Below are 16,234 nucleotides of genomic sequence, written 5' to 3'. Positions count from 1 at the left end.
AAGACATATTGCTATATACCCAAACCCCAAGAAACCGTAGGGCTCATTGAATGATTCTCCAAAATGTCCAGTTACTCTATAGACTGGACCAAATCCACTATCCTCCCACTACGGATCAACAGCTGGGATCCAGCAGCCAATCAACACCTATCCCACTATGTACCGGATAAATCATATATCTAACAACTCACATTTCCCACCGGCTGTCAGAGCTGTAGTCTCAACCCAAAACAATAAATGATAATCTCTAATGCCAATATTAGTTATGGGCAGTACAGCTACCGTTAAAATTACAGTACTCCCTAAAATGATCTATTCTCAATTAATCCAACTCAACCCACTGTCACGTGGTTTAAATCATTAGATTCATCACCAAATATTATTGGGAAACAATGGTCTCATTCTCCCACCTGGTCCAACAGTTCAGCAATGGGAGTAATCACTTCCTTGAATATCTACAACTCAAATTTTCTATTCAAATTAAATTAAACATAAAGGCCTAAATTCTTCTTCAAACAAAATTCTATCCAGTATATATAGAATTATATCCCAATGAGAAAACAATATCCTTACCATCAATGAAATTGATGACTTATCCATCACTCCCAATACTGAAGTCTGGAACCTGATCTGTAGGAACATCTTTTAAAAACACCAATACGCTGCCTGTACAATGCAAGATAATCCACAGAGTCTGCCTCACTGGGCACATGTTGTTTCAAATGAGATTGGTACAATCTGAAATTTGCTCACACTATACGCAAAAAACTACAACTTCCACTCTACCTGGCACTGCACACCCGTAACACACATTTGGAAAGAAATCATTAACTCACTATCTACTCTCCTGTGGTGCCCCATTGCACTGATATCAAGGAATTGTATTTCAATGGAAAACCTGTCCTTCGGCATTACATAAAAACATTTGAATTGATTCATTGATTCCATCTGGTAAACATTTATTAACTTCCTGCATTCGTAACCCCATGATCTTTATCATTACTGTACTTTTAGCCCTTTTTTTTCTAATAAAAAAAAAAAAAAATATATATATATATATATATATATATATAATCTCATGTTTTCACACTTGTCATTATTATATCAGCCATCAGTCATTGTCTGTGTTATATTTTGTTAACTTAAGGCAACTGACTGTTTCCTTAAACACTGGGCTGTGTCTGACAGACTGTGGGTGGAGGACATAGATAACAACACATGTTGTCATTCTATCAACAGTGATTAAGGATTGAGATTAAATAGTTGAATGATTGAAGGTTTGTTCCCACTACATGGTGTTTAATAATTACACCAGCAACTGTTTGACTATTCTTGTCACAATCAGAGAAATTAAATGGGACTCAAACTTCTATTTTTATACACAACCCTCATTCATCAGTAAGCCACCATTTCAGAGTGACCAATGGTTCTCATATGTGGATGTGTTCAGGGTTTCTGCTGAGGTAGCTTGACAGAAGAGCAGGATAGTCACTCATCACCCCCGTGGCCCCCACTTCAAACGCAGCCTTTATGTCTTCATCTGTGTTGCACACAAACAAATGCACCTGCAATGACAGATATGAGTCAACTGCAATGATCTGGTTGGGGTTTCTCTTTAACATACCTTCATACCCTTGAATTTTAACAGAATAGCTTTTAAACATTTTTAACTGATGACATGTTTCAGAAGGTCTCAGAGCAGTAAACATGGTTAAATACAAGGTCTAGTAGACCTCAATTAATGTCACCATGTAGAATAACAAATGTATAAAGCATGGGATATTTTCTTATTTGGTGAAATAACAATAATTTCAATTTTTGTAATTTTTTTCACCTTCATCAAATGTACAAAGGGAAGCGTTATCATTTAAATCGTTTTCTACATATTGGGTTTTAATAAGATTAGAAGATTAAAAAAACATTTCAAGGAACCAGAATCCTTATTTTTACTAATGCAAAGCTGATGTCAATAAAAACGAGGGTGAAAGTTGTCCTCCTACATGCAGTCTTCAGCCGCAGTGCGTGACTAGAACATCAATAAAACTTAAACCCTGTTGTCCTAAATGTGAAGGGTGGCAGCTATCTCAGATGTGACAGCCAGACAGCTAGAGCGGACATCAGCATAAAGTAAGACCAAGGAGCATAAGGAGCGCTTGTTCAGACTACAATGTGGACAAATAATTGATACGGCACAATGTGTGACATGATATGCAGCAATGATGTATTTTTTCAATGCCATGGCAGCAGCACTATGATATTCCCCAGTGTTACATTGTTGAGATGCACAGTATACTGCACTTGTACTAACATATGCAGTATTATTTTACAAAATGCCTATTAATATGATGGAGTCCCTTTTATTTTTTACACTAATCTGTCTTCATTTCACATAGGCCTATATCATGATGACTGTCTTGCAATATATTGCTTATTCCTGATTCGACCAACACGAGTTACCCTGTGATTCCCACTTCTAATATTGACACAAGCCCACTTTTTCCTGAAATGGAGGAAATCTCATCCCTGTTTTTATGCGGACGATGAGGGGGCGAGCTTTTCTTAGTCACCACTGCACAATTACTCATAAGTGTTCAAATGTGACGAGGCCCTCAGCAGCTGACAAGGCTACGGCATATGACTTAAATTGTTTTCATGCTCAAACTATTCACTGACCACTCATGGGCTGACGACGGGGGTGATCTCATCCCAGCAGAGATTACTCACATCAGGACAGAGGTGATGCATTTAAGACGCTCATATGGGCTGTGTGAGCATGAATGTTTTAGCTGAAATACTGATGTGCATTGATCATGCACTCACAGGCAGTAACAAAAAAACAAACAAATCTGCTTTCCTTTGTTTGATGAGCAGGTCTCTGTATTGTTTAATAAGCCCCATTCACACAGCTGTGTATCCATGAGCACGGGGATATCACTTTACCCCACCACCACCAGCAGCATAATGCATACCAACAGTTGATTTAACACTGGATGAGTATCTGGTTCAGCGCTGAGCTGTACAAATCAGAATTTTAATTATTTTCCTACTAATTGTGTTTTTGTTTTCTATTTTAATCTAAACCTTTCATATTTTACTGTTTTTGTTTTCTGTGCATTCATGTAATGCACCTCAATTTAATCAATTCTAATGCTAATGTTTCCATACCTGAATTCCACGCGCTGCGAGGTGTTTAAAAAGGCTCTTCCTCATTGTTACTCTGGAATTACAGCATAAATGCATGTATGAATAATTGAGTTTTTATACAAACAGCAGTAAAATAAATCCACAATTTCATCTTGCTGCTATATATATTTGCTTATTTGTATGTAAAAAAAGCATCACTTCATGTACTCTGGATGTAATGTTCTCAGTTATGCTTAAAAAATTTTTCTCTGACATGTTTGGCATTGTCAAAGTCAGTAAGGCTGCAGTGGTCCTCTTGGAACCGTTACTCACTTTTCTAACAAAGACATGACCAGCCTGTTCCTCAGGATGCCCTCCTCAGGAATGTACGTCCTTCAGCACACAGAGACAGAGAGAGAAACAACAGACACATCTATGAAACCAGATGCATGTAAAAAGACTACAGAAGTATAGTCTGGGCACAGATGAAGAACATTGTCCTCCTCTTCCTGAACACCTTTGGGGATTTCTTGCTATATAGTGACACAAGCATATACACACACACACACGGACTCAACATCCACACCTGTTAATGAGGCGCAACAGGTAGAACTGCAGTAAACTCTCTCCCAGCGGCACAAAGGGCAGCAGGCCGCTGTAGAAGAGAAGCAGAAGCAGCGCACCTCGGTTCACACTGAAACTGTACGGCATGGAGGCATTCTACAAGGAAGCAGAGAGAGAACGCTGATACAGAGACAGTTTAATTTCCCCTGTTTAGATCAATCAAAATATTAAAAGGGTCAAAAATGATATGTGAATTGATAGTAAAATGCTCTAACTCTGTCTCCCCCAGGTGGTTTACTTATTTACCATTTTGCGGCATTCCTTCATGATACTGGAGTTCACAGAGGCCCAGACAGTGATCTCATCCCTGTTGTAACGTCTAACCAATTCAGACACCTATACACGGATAAGGGAGGCATTTCACAGATGAAATTTGTACAGTAAATGTGAAAACAAGACAGACACACACAAGTGTTAAAAAGTAAAGTAGTGTTAAAAAGTAAATACCAGTACTGTTACAAACACAAAGATCACAGTATTTCTATCGTTATACCTGAGGTGGACAAAATATTGGAAACACCTTCACTTTGAGTGTAAAAATTTACTTCAAAAGAGACTACTTTTCCATGTGGAAGATTTGAACACCATGACCAAACTGCAGGCAGATTGTTCATTAAAATAAATGGCAAACAGGGACTGTAAATAAAATCCCATCATCAGGGATAATCTTGACATATAACTGGATAGTTGCAAAGAATCACAAAAAGTCCTGAGGCCCTGAGCAATGACAAACTGCAGTGTGGTCTAATTGGTTAGTTGTTCACCCTCACACCATCATCCAGATGTTTAAAGCCAGAGAAGGCCAAAGAATCACAATGTTTCCCAGTTGGCCGTGTTCCTTTTTTATGTGATCATTTTGAGTAATACAGCTTTATTTGCTTACTGAGTTCTTATCAATTTTTTTTTTTTTGCAATGCTACAAAGCATCTCTGTAAAATGTCATTTTATTACAGCTTAATAGTTGGTGGAGGTTTCAGAGAGATTAATGAATATATACAGTTGTTTTTGGTGTACTGTACCTTTTCTATCAGCTGCTTGTTGTTCTCTTTGATCTCAACGCTGACAGGCATCTCAGGGAACTTCCTGAACACGTCCTCCAGCAGAGCGAACTTCCTGTCTGCACCGCTGCTGTAGCGGCCTGCAGGAAGGGGCGGTGGTGGAAATGGCGGTAACTCACACTCATGAACGCACACACACTCCTGCTGACCTACTTCTTCATTAAATGGCTTTTTGTTAATGATTGAGAGTCAGAGAATGAGAGGAGGAACTCACCTGCATAAAATGTCACCTCCAGTCTCTCCTTATACAGAGGCAAATCCTAAAAGGATGAAGACATAAAAAGTTACATTATTATGACATTTGATTAAAAAAATGGACATCCATCTTGGGATATTCTTAGTTATAATAATGTATATAAATAGCACAACCTTAATGCAGATTACTGTGAATAATTTAAACGTGTCTCTCGTCAGCATTCACAACCTTCTGTGCTTGTTATTGTTGTTGACATAAGTTATTGGCCGTCTATAGCAAATTTTTGTATGTTTAAATCATGATGGAACTGTGTTTACCACATCAGACTAATTCAGGGGCCTATAGCTCACAGCAGCATAAGTGAACTGCATTGGAACACACACTGAACACACTCAGTAAGTTTAAAATGAATATTTAGCTTTGCATGCTATTTTGCACCTTGCAGTTAAAGTGGTGCAGATGATTAACCTGAAATATAGGGGAGTGTTTATTTGAAATGTAATTGTAATTAGAATCACAACCTCTTGTTTTAATGACTAAAACATGATGAACATGATGGCTAAAAGAACAACCCAGAAAACCACCACCTGAACACCCTGTTTGGCCGAGGGCAGAGCTACTGTCTCAGCATGAGCTTGTGTCAACAGTCCTGCAGGATCTGTCCTCTCACCTGCAGCTTGAGTGAGGAGATGGTGACGTCGTGGCCAGTCTGCCTCAGCAGATTATCATCATGTGACACCACCACATGTCCGTCTTGCGTCAAGTGACAGTCCAGCTCCAGCATCTGTGTACCCTGCTCCACTGCACTAGAGAAAGGAGGAAGAAGGATTTAATTTGTATTTGTTACAGGCACAGTGAGAGAACTCATTTCTGCTCTTCCGGCTGATGAACTAATCTCCTGATTGGGTAGGGCAGCTCTAACAAACACCTCCAATCTCGTCTCAATGATTAGACTCCAGGCAGGCTGACTCCTGACTCCAATTAGCTTTTGGAGAACTCATTAGCCTTGGGGCTCACATGCTTTTTCCATCCTGCACTGTGAATGTTTACACAGTGTGTAAAACGTGACTGTGTTTGTCTATTGTTTTGACTTGAAGATGAAGAAGATCAGATCACATGTTGTGACCAATTTCTGCAGAAATCCAGGTAATTCCAAAGGGTTCACATACTTTTTCCTGCGACTTTATATATATATATGCAGATATGTATGCAGACTTGCATTCATGTAGTTTAGATTTCCAAATAATCTATTGTTAAGCCTAAGATCTCGCAGAGACTATTTATTACTTGAGGCTTGCAAGTGGAAAGACACTAAAAATGCATTTTATGAGGCCGGATAATGCCTCAGTTTTTGCCTTGTTAGAAAGAAAAGACAGAATCAGAGTAAACTGGATGGTGCTCAGTTGGTCAGAGCCTCTCTGAAAAGTTCTTAATTGAAAGCAATCTGTTTCTCTCACAGCTGTTCGGAGAGCAGCAGCTCACCTCTTGAGTTTGGTACTCACTTTGTGAACGCCTCCATCGTGCTTTCTATCCTCTCTCCAGATCCTGGTAACAAACAGAGGAGTTAAGGGTTGATGATGGCAGCAGGGAGAGAAGCACCGGTCAGTCAGGGATACCATACACATTTGTATACATTTGTTTATGCACATGTTTCTATTTCACACTTGCTGTGGCAATATAAATTACTGTCACAGTGAGTTGAACTGAATTGAACAGAGAAGAGTAAAACCTCTGAAATCATATCGTAAGTTCATCAGTGTTCAACTTTAGGTGGAAAAAAAGTCATCATATTATTAAAAACTTTAAAAACTGAGCCACTGAAACTCATTTTAGCACATGATGAGGTTCACAATCACATCTTTTATCATTCTTTTTTACACATGCTCCTTGTCGTATTTGTTGACCAGTCTCCATTTGAGCTCTTTGCTGCAGGTTAACAACGAAACTGAGGAAAAATACGGCTGTTTAGACATGCACATGTTATGATCTGGACGTGATGGACCCCTCCTCCTGACAGACGACCAGCTGCACCCTTCAGGCTTCAGAGTGCCTGTGACCAACCTTACCTCCTCTGTGTGAGATGTGTTTGCAGTAAAAGGCTGTGCGTTTCCTCCTGTGGAGAATCTGGGGGTTCTTCAGCAGGTACACCGAGGTGAGAGTGTATCCACCCAGAGCTGGGAGGATGAAGTACAGAAAACTGCTCATCCTTCTCTACAAATACGTTCCAGTGAGCTCCTAAATGAGTTGCTGCAAGATCGCACCGCTAATGTTGGACAGGACCACCAGCAAACAAAACTTCAGCAAAAGTTAATCAAGCTCTTAATAAAGTCCAACAACAACCCTCCTTTGTGTTTCAAAGTAAAAGTGAACAGGACCACGCATGACTGAAGACAACCTGCTCTCTACCTTCCTGATAAGACATGAAAAAACTGGAAAGACTGGTAAGACCGAAGAAAGTCTCCTTATTGCCCACTCCTAGCAAACACACCTGAACCTTCAGTGCTGTAAAAATCAGTTAATGAAGTACCAGCTCATAACCCAGCGCTCACCTCGCCGCTCTCTCACTGGCCTCTCCCCTGCCTGTGGCAAATACTATATCACTCTCTTTAAGCTGCTTTGTTCAGCTGGGATACTAGTGGCTTTGTGTGTGAGTGTCATACCTGGTCACTGCATGTTTGCCAACACTTACCTAGGATTTATTTGATTCTGCTTCATTGTTTGGAGTATGGGGTTGGCCATCAGTGATTTGGATTATGATGGAGAACATATGTTTGTTTATCTAGTGTCACATAACTCACGGGTGGGACAAAATGAGGAAAAGAAGCAGTTGCTGGCATCTTTTGTCCCATTTAAACTCAGGACATAGTTTGCATCTGATGGCTGGGTTGATGATTGGGAAAGAAAGTGGGAGTGCAGCGGGTTTCAACTGTGTATTTGACAAAAGGGATGTGGTGTATGGCGGTATGTAAACTAAACTCTGACCAACAGTGCCAGAAATATGAAAACAACCACGTGTCTAGAGGCATGCATGCTCGCTCTACATACAGTCCACTGTCGTCAGTGCATTACTGTATTGTTCACATTCAATAGCAAAGCTGCAGTGTGACAAACAATGGTGCGTCAGGCCGAGCCCGCTCTGAAATGTTACAAGTCTGGTTTTCACCAGAATAGAGACATCTATTCACGGCAGTGCAATGTGACTTTCTAGCAATTTCCCACTTTTGCAGGTGTCTCCATTTGACATGCAAATATGTGCAAATCATGGTGAATTTGACAGATAGATCATGTTTCACATTTCCTGCTGTCATGCCTGATATCAAATAGATTTTTTTTTACTTATAAGCAGTCATGGCCAAACACGCTTGGAATGTCAGGGAAGGAGGGGGAAGCCATGCTCAGGCATGTTGGGAAGGAAGAGGGGAAAGCTGTACGGCAGGAAAAGCAAGTTGACTTTCGTGTTGAGATGCCGAACAGTTACGTGTGTTGCTGAGTCTCAGGCTTAAAGTTTACTTCCCGGGGATATTTCAGATATAGTGTTAGGCCAGTCTGAGATTAGTCTGGCAAACTAGTTTTACATAAATAAATACTTATCTTAAGCATTAAAAGTTAGCCAGCACACCACCTGCCTGGCTCAGAAGGACTAAGAACCTGTTTCCATGGTATCAATCGGGGACACCTGTCGCACAATGGTACCAGCGGCAGTGAGAACATTGTCAGTCGTTTTATAACTTTAACCCTCTTTAAAACAAGATGGTTCATCTCAAGTTGTTTATCATATTTAATAAACCTGTATCATAACCCTCACTGAAGAGTTAATGTGAGTCCTGTCACTTAAATATTTTATTCTACCGGACACATACTTTTTGTATTGTTACACTTTTGATTTCTTTTCCTCTAAAATGTCCTTGTAGCCTAACTGTTACATTGTTCTTGAAGGATGCTGGAGTGAACAGTTAAGTGACTTTCTAAAGGTACTTTACCTCTCTCACTCACTCACTCACACTCACACACACACACACACCCCTGTTGCAAAACCCCATCCCTCAAGGGACCAGAGGACAGCCGCTGCACAGTGCCCGGGAACCAACTCCAGATCTTTCTCAGTGTCTGGTCAATGGCACTGACTGAAGAACCTAACATGTTTTTGATGGTGGGGGAAACCGGAGCACCTGGAGAAAACCCACGCACACACAGGGCGAACATGCAAACTCTACACAGAAAGGCCGGGACGACTGGGGTTTGAACCCGGGACCTTCTTGCTGTGAGGACCACCGTGGCAATAAACTGTTCAGTGTAATACATTAGTGCCAACAACTTTAAATATTCTGACATGAAATGATATCAAATAGGTGCCATTTGTAACTCCAAATGTCCAAAAGCTAGTTTAGGACACAGACATATAAAAGGACCCCCAATCCTCCTTCCCTGGACCAAGATGTTGTTTTCCATCTTCTTGTGGTCAACTTGCAGGTTCTGAATCTCTTTGTTGTCACTGTGCATTTCTTTATTAGTTGCCGTTGGTCTCTTTGTAGTCGTTTGATATCGCTGCTTTCGTCATTCTTAGTTGGAAATAATTACCAGAATTGAAAGTACCGTAGAAGAAAAAAAAACAAGACCACAAGAGGGAAACAACACTTCCACAGACAGTAGTAACAGTATCAGGAAATTTTATTTAATTATATGTATATAATTCTGTATTTTGTTAATCGTTTAATTCATAATACCCATAGAATATACAGACTATAACCCTCAATAACTCATATCTCTTTGACAATCTACTTATATCTTCTTTTAAAAGAATTCCTTATAAGATCTTGCAGGGGAAATCAAAAGAAAAAAAAAAAGTTTCAGAAAGATTGAAAACACTGCCAATAATCACGCCCATAAAGAGAAATAAGGAAGAAAAAAAATAAAATAAAAAACATCCTAATAATTAAAAAAATGATACAACTTTAACTCCCTTTTACGTAAAAAAAAAAAAGAAAAAAAGAAGAAAGAAAATACAACAACTCACCAATATAACAATAGCAATAATAAGAACAGCCATTTAAAAAACAACAATATCTGAAAACAGGCCTCTTGACAGGCCTTTAGACTCGCCAATACTGTGTGAATGAATGTGTATGGTGTGTTTAAGTGCAACTTTTCACAAACACACAGATACACTCCTCAGAAAGAGAGAGGAAGTGTGTGTGCGAGTGTGTCAGGAGGATTGCAAAACATGGTCCTCTTGGTTCATTCCCATGGTTACCCAGTGAGATGTTTGGTCTGGGGGCAGGTCGGAGAAAAGACAGGCAAGCCGGGCCGGGCCGACTGCTGACCAAATACACATATCAAATACGTACAAAATCTTTTTTTTTTTGTTGGTCAAAAAGGAAAAAAGAAAACATCTCACAGATGTAAAAGCACAGGTGACTGCAGGGAGAGGGCCCAAGCTGTGAGGAAACACTTCCCAAACACACACACACACATACAGGACAAAAAGAGTCTTGGCTTTATGTTACTGATAAGCAGATACACTAACACTTGTACACTGACATAAATTACTGCAGACAATCCATGAGCCTTACCACACACAGCAGATGGAACTTAAAGCTGAACGAGGAGGATACAAGACAGGGAGGGAGAGACCAACCAAAATAACAACCTCAATGGGGACAAAGAGCGTGGTTGGAAAGAAAGTGCAGGCGTGCGGATTGAGTTATATGATTGGGGCGAGTTTCCTGCTTGTGTGACCATCCATGATCTATGTTCCATGTCAGACAGGGGCGATGATTTTCTGAGGAGGAAAGTGGCAGCAAAGTCACTGATATGGGTTAGAAGGCCTTCACCGATCCCAGTGTGGAGAAGCAGACAGGGGGGAGGAGGGGAGGCAGCCCTTTTGAGTAAAGCGTGGTGAGAGTTGGGAGGCTGAACAACATGATGACTATCACCACATGCACCAAAAAGCCTCACACTGATCCCAGAGTGCTGGCTATGGCTTCTGAGAAAACAGCCTATGACGCGGCTCGAGCCCGAGACGCAAAGAAACAATCAATGATTTTGCTGACGAGAGGGCAAGGCCAGTGAGCGCTCCAGATCTGGGTCTATTAGCATCACAGGCCTGCCCTGTGTGTGTGTGTAAGAGAGAGAGAGTGAGTGAGAGAGCGCGCCATGTGTTGGTCCATTTTGCAGGGGTAAGGGTGGGGGCTTCTCTACTGGTCCCAGTGCAACAGGCAAAAATTAGTGCAGACTCAGCTGGTGACTGAGCTGGACCCGTGGGGTGGTGCTCCACACCATGCAGCAATTAGTACAGTCACATCCACAATAAAGGAGGAGGGAGCAAACACTGACAAATGACAGGAGCAATGAACATGGAAATTATACACATGCACACACTCCAAGGAGAAACTCTTGCGAAATGGAGAACGAGCGCCACTGCAGCACTAAATCACCAACATTGAAGAAAAAACATCCAGCATGTTAACAGGTAGCGGGGACAATACACAGAAAGGGATGATGGGTTCAAAAAGTAAACGGGCAGAGGGGTGCAAACAGCACTCTACCAATCCTGGGTTTGACTATAATGTTGATTTCGCTGCATTCACGTCATATAATCTGATTTACTAACATGGAAGTACCTGAAAACCAAACATGAACACCTCACATCAGCCAAAGGCTGTCGTTCAGTGTAAGTCAACCTAAATTGAACGGAAATGGTGTTATATTGTGCACGTGCAGGCCTAAAATTTTACATCGTCCATCCTACATGAAGTGAATGCTGCATTTATCAACAGAAGTTGTAAAAGAGGTGCTGTTCTGGTAAAGTTTACAGCTGGTGAACACTAAGCTGCAGTGACGGACTCAGGCCAAATTCAAATTCAGGCCATTTACAATCAACACCCACATCAATGAGCCAAAAAAAAAAAAAAAAAAATTAAATATATATATAAAATATATATATATATATATATATATAAATAATAGTAATCTGAAGATGCTTGTTGGAATGTGCACTCGCTCTACTTCAGACTGCACTGTTTAGATATGGCCCGTCGCTGTCAGTTAGGCCCCAGCCTGCTTACACGTTTGACTCCATACAGTCGTCAAACTGTAGCACATAAGAACGCAGTACAAAAAAAACAGCACGGTGGGATGGAAAGGCTGACGTCAACCAGGCCCCATTTTCCAGAATATTTTATGCGTTCCCAGACTTCGCTCTGGAAATGGAGAATTCTGTGTTTTTTTTAAATCAAGAGGAGAATGTAATTAATATAGGAATGTAACTGACACTGGATCAGATATTGGTGTTGGTTGTGTTTCATTGAAAAAGGATGTTTTGGAGCCAAATGACGATACAGTAACATTACACCAGTCTCTCACATCAGTATTCTGGCAGAACATCTTCCACTAGAAAACTTACATTAAGCCTCCAACTCTTCAGAGTATCGTGAATCTTCTGGAAAATGGGGCTTAGGTATCACTGAATGAACACACAATTATATAAACTATATTTTATGCCTTTTGATTCAGTTATATAGCGCCTCCTGATTATAACCCAACTTTCCGCCAATGAAGGGAGAGTTCAGTTTGTTTGCCCTTGGTACGAGTTACAGGTCAAGAAATGCATTTAAGGTACAATTCAAAACTACGACAGATATTCCTTAGTTGCTCTCCAGCCAGGTTTCTTGCATCTCTCTGCCACTTTGGTTAATTTCAGGAATGCATGCATTCATATGAACATCATACACAGTTTTTTTTTGTTTTTTTTTTAGAAAAAGAAAGAGCGTCAACAAAGAAATCTATAAACCCGCCAACAAGCCAGAAAAACACTGAATGTTTGTCTCAAAATCAAGTGTTCAGAAAAAAAAAAAATTAAGACTTTCAAATATAAACCCCAAAACATACACATATGACTCTGAACTGATCTGAAAACACTTGAACAACAGTGTACAAACAAAAACCGCGACAAGCACACTTAAAAAAAAAATAAAATAAAGAGAAAAAACGAAGCTATATATTTATCACCCGATTAGCATTCCCGTTCTTTTAGCCCTCGATTTTTTTCCCAGATGTAATTTACATGGAGCAAGACAAGAGAGTTATGGTGTTGGTTAATACAGTAGTACATGAGAGGGAGCGACAGAGAGGAGAGACAGGAGAGCTCACACAGATCAGCAACAGATGCATGAGAGGAGAAAAAAAAAAAAAAAAGGGTTTGATCAGGACGAGAAGGGACATTAAACGTGAAAAACAAATGTGAGGTGAGAGGAGGGAAGAGTCCAACATGGATAAAACTGAAACAGTATGCCAGACCCTACCACCCCACCCAACCACAGAAAACAAAGTTAAACATAGCTCTCTTGCAGTAGAAATGGAAAGATAAGCAGTTAAATGTTCATATTTCTTGTTTTCTCTTTTTGTTGGTTTCTTGAAGATGCATTTTTCTTTTGTTTTAGCATGTCGTTTGGGTTCTTCTTGTTCCAGCCTCTGTGAGGCTTTGTCACTCTTTGAAGCTAAAGAAAAAAGGAAAAGGAGAAAGTGCGACTTAATATTCGTTAATTCAAAGTGGCCCTCGCTTCCATTACTTCCTGTAGGATGGGATCTGACTCATCCAACTCACCATTTACTGAGATATGAGCATATAGCAGAGTTGAGAAAACTGCGAACAAAAGTGTCCATTACAGTCACACATTGCATTGAAGAAGTACAGAACACTACAGCCAACATCAACTTTGTTTTAACCTCCAAATGAATAGTTTGACTAACTGACCCTTTGCTAAGCCCCACCCCCCTTAGTTACTGTTGCTAAGTCTGACAAATTGTCGCCACTGCCTATTACTGCCTATTACTGCACTCCCCGGAGAAATGTTGTCAAATTTGTTGGAAAAACCGACCTCACAAAGAAGCAGACACTTTCGCAGTTGCATTATAGATTTGAAGGTTGTATTCAGGCTGTCAAATGGACGTGAAAATAATGAAAGATAGAAGCTAAAGCCTACCAATCACACAATACAAGTGAACCACCACATCCCACGACGATTGAGACAAAAGACAACGATATTAAGGATCAACACCGTTCCTGTAAAGCTGGGTAGGCTTCTATTCATTATCACAATCGTTAAAAAGCAGATGAGTGGGGCTTTATTACGTTACACTCAGTAGGAAGTTAGCTAGTGTTAGCTAACTAACATTACATTAGGAACAACCCACAGCTGAAATTTTTCTGGATTTATTTCAGGTTTTGGAAAGAGAATAAATCGTACTTCTCCTTTCAACCTCTCTGGGTGGCAACTGTAACTATTACAAGTGCCCCAGGAACAGCGTTTGATCATATCTTGGAAAAATACAGCGAAGAAAAGCTAGAAAACGACTCCTTTTGCATTAGGGTCAATGGAGCGCAGCCATAAAAGTGTCCGTAAAAACCTCAGAGCGAGTCCTATACTACGGTCAGATTTAAGACCCTAAGTAGCCCTAAATTTAAGGCTGAGGTTCTTGAAACGATCCTGCAAACGTTACTTTAGTATATGAATTAAAATGTCATTCTCAAGTTGTTTGTTGTCCATTTAACTACATGGAAATGCATTCACAGGCCTCTCATGACCTACTGACAAATACTAACTGGAATGATGAAAGAGCCATGAACTTATAAATCATATGTAGGTGAGTCCACCCAAAAAACATTGGTGTTGCATATTGTGTGTGTTCGGGCCTGTTCATGTACCTGTGTGTCTCAGGAGCCCTGGTAGGTTTCCTGGAAACGAGCAGTTTCCTCATAGATCAATTCCTTCAGCTTCTCCTTGGGAAGGTCATCCAGTTCCATGGAGAAAGTGAAGGGCTCTTCTGCTACTGGCTACACACACACACACACACACTTCAAACCTTCAACGAAAGCTGGAGATCCACTTCCTTAACATTTTTGCTCTAACAAAATATTAGGTCTTGCAGGTGAAACTGAAAAGTGCTGCGTGCCAACCGTTTGCTTCCATTACACTGTTGCAACATGCTGCACACAATTATTAAACTCATAAAAAGGGAACAGCTGCAGCTCATGATCTGGAGGTAGCAGTTCAAAAAAAAAAAAAAGGTTAGGCTTTAAGACTATTGCTGCCAAGTGGGAAAGCTGGGGAGGGTTTATGTAGCCTGAACAGTGCAGTGCAATGTCTGAAACAAGAGTAAAAATGTGCAATTAAAAGAATATTGATTCCTACAATACCAGGATGACGTAAATGGAGATGCAATTAGCGATTACATTCTTTAACCTCTCTCAGGCTGAACCATGGAGCAAACTTAATACTAATTGCATTCCAAACACAGCTAAGAGGCTTCCCAGCACGAAACAGAAAGAGCTCACAATTAAATCTTGGACCATGGTTAAAAACAATGACAAACATGCGCACTGCAGGTTTTAATGAATAAGCCCTTCTGCCGCCAACATTTGTGCAATTCTCAATACTTGGCTTAAGGTGTGTTGTTGTTTATGCAAATTCCTCTGTGGAGTACAGTTTTAATATTGACTGACTGAGCATTCAAAAGCCACCGTTTATATGTAATTTCTTTACAGCTTTGCTGCAGCAATAATTCATCAATCTGCTTGAAATGATGGCTGCATCTGCGCGTACCTCATCTGTGGGATCGTAGTACTGCTCCAGGTAAGGATGAGCCAGGGCCTCCTCGACGCTTATGCGCTTGATGGGGTTAAAGGTCAACATGCGGCTCAGCAGGTCCAGAGCTGTGTTAGATGAAGCAAGAGAGGTTGTGAAGTAATACGAAACACAACTTTTCATACCTTCATACCTTAAGTCACTGTCAAAGTGTGTATTGGACTGATACTAAAACTAACCAAAGATTTTTATACAAATATCTTCATATTATTATTCATATTATTCACCGTGCTGCTGGTTATAAAACAAAATCCTTCATTTTATCACACAAATTAAAGTTAGGTAGGTACATAGAGTATGATGTTACTGTCCCACAAAGCTAAATAACCATGTTGTAATTATAATTTGAATACAATTAACAATATATATATTAAAGTCATGAGAATCTTTCAATGTGATAAAGACTAATTCACTGGACTTTTTTTTAACGACCAGTGCCAATTCACATAGCTGAGTGGCCGTTTAATCAAGGAAATATATATATATATATATATATATATATATATATATACATACATACATACACACACACAATAGGTTATGCTGTCAATTTCAGAATGTGACCGGCGTTTAAAAGCACAGTGGGGTAC

The 16,234-nt window shown here is 40.1% G+C and overlaps 2 protein-coding genes and 1 long non-coding RNA gene across 3 annotated transcripts in view; 1 reads left to right on the top strand and 2 right to left on the bottom strand.

The window, feature by feature from the left end:
- Positions 1 to 1,081: 1,081 nt before the first annotated feature.
- gdpd3a (glycerophosphodiester phosphodiesterase domain containing 3a) lies at positions 1,082 to 7,420 on the bottom strand. Its single transcript, XM_046040062.1, has 10 exons — positions 7,068 to 7,420; positions 6,504 to 6,546; positions 5,672 to 5,807; positions 5,020 to 5,065; positions 4,767 to 4,885; positions 3,994 to 4,083; positions 3,710 to 3,843; positions 3,457 to 3,516; positions 3,166 to 3,217; positions 1,082 to 1,565 (listed from the first exon to the last, which is right to left on the bottom strand). The coding sequence occupies exons 1-10, from the start codon at positions 7,204 to 7,206 to the stop codon at positions 1,431 to 1,433; spliced, it is 954 nt and encodes a 317-aa protein (XP_045896018.1). The 5' UTR covers positions 7,207 to 7,420; the 3' UTR covers positions 1,082 to 1,430.
- Positions 6,014 to 8,775, top strand: LOC123963296. Its single transcript, XR_006823149.1, has 3 exons — positions 6,014 to 6,147; positions 6,461 to 6,602; positions 6,934 to 8,775. It is a non-coding gene; the product is annotated as an uncharacterized LOC123963296 (long non-coding RNA).
- Positions 8,776 to 9,651: 876 nt separating this feature from the next.
- Positions 9,652 to 16,234, bottom strand: part of mapk3 (mitogen-activated protein kinase 3) — a 17,590-nt gene continuing 11,007 nt past the window's right edge. The window contains exons 7-9 of the mRNA XM_046074943.1: positions 15,603 to 15,712; positions 14,705 to 14,833; positions 9,652 to 13,496 (exon numbers count right to left, since the gene is read on the bottom strand). Of these exons, the coding sequence (XP_045930899.1) occupies positions 14,714 to 14,833; positions 15,603 to 15,712 (230 nt within the window). The 3' untranslated portion in view covers positions 9,652 to 13,496; positions 14,705 to 14,713. The remainder of the gene's footprint in view (positions 13,497 to 14,704; positions 14,834 to 15,602; positions 15,713 to 16,234) is intronic.

Source organism: Micropterus dolomieu, linkage group LG02, assembly GCF_021292245.1.
Source record: "Micropterus dolomieu isolate WLL.071019.BEF.003 ecotype Adirondacks linkage group LG02, ASM2129224v1, whole genome shotgun sequence".
Lineage (NCBI taxonomy): Eukaryota > Metazoa > Chordata > Actinopteri > Centrarchiformes > Centrarchidae > Micropterus > Micropterus dolomieu.
Note: the sequence above shows the minus strand (reverse complement) of the source record. Positions and strands in the feature narration are given on the sequence as shown.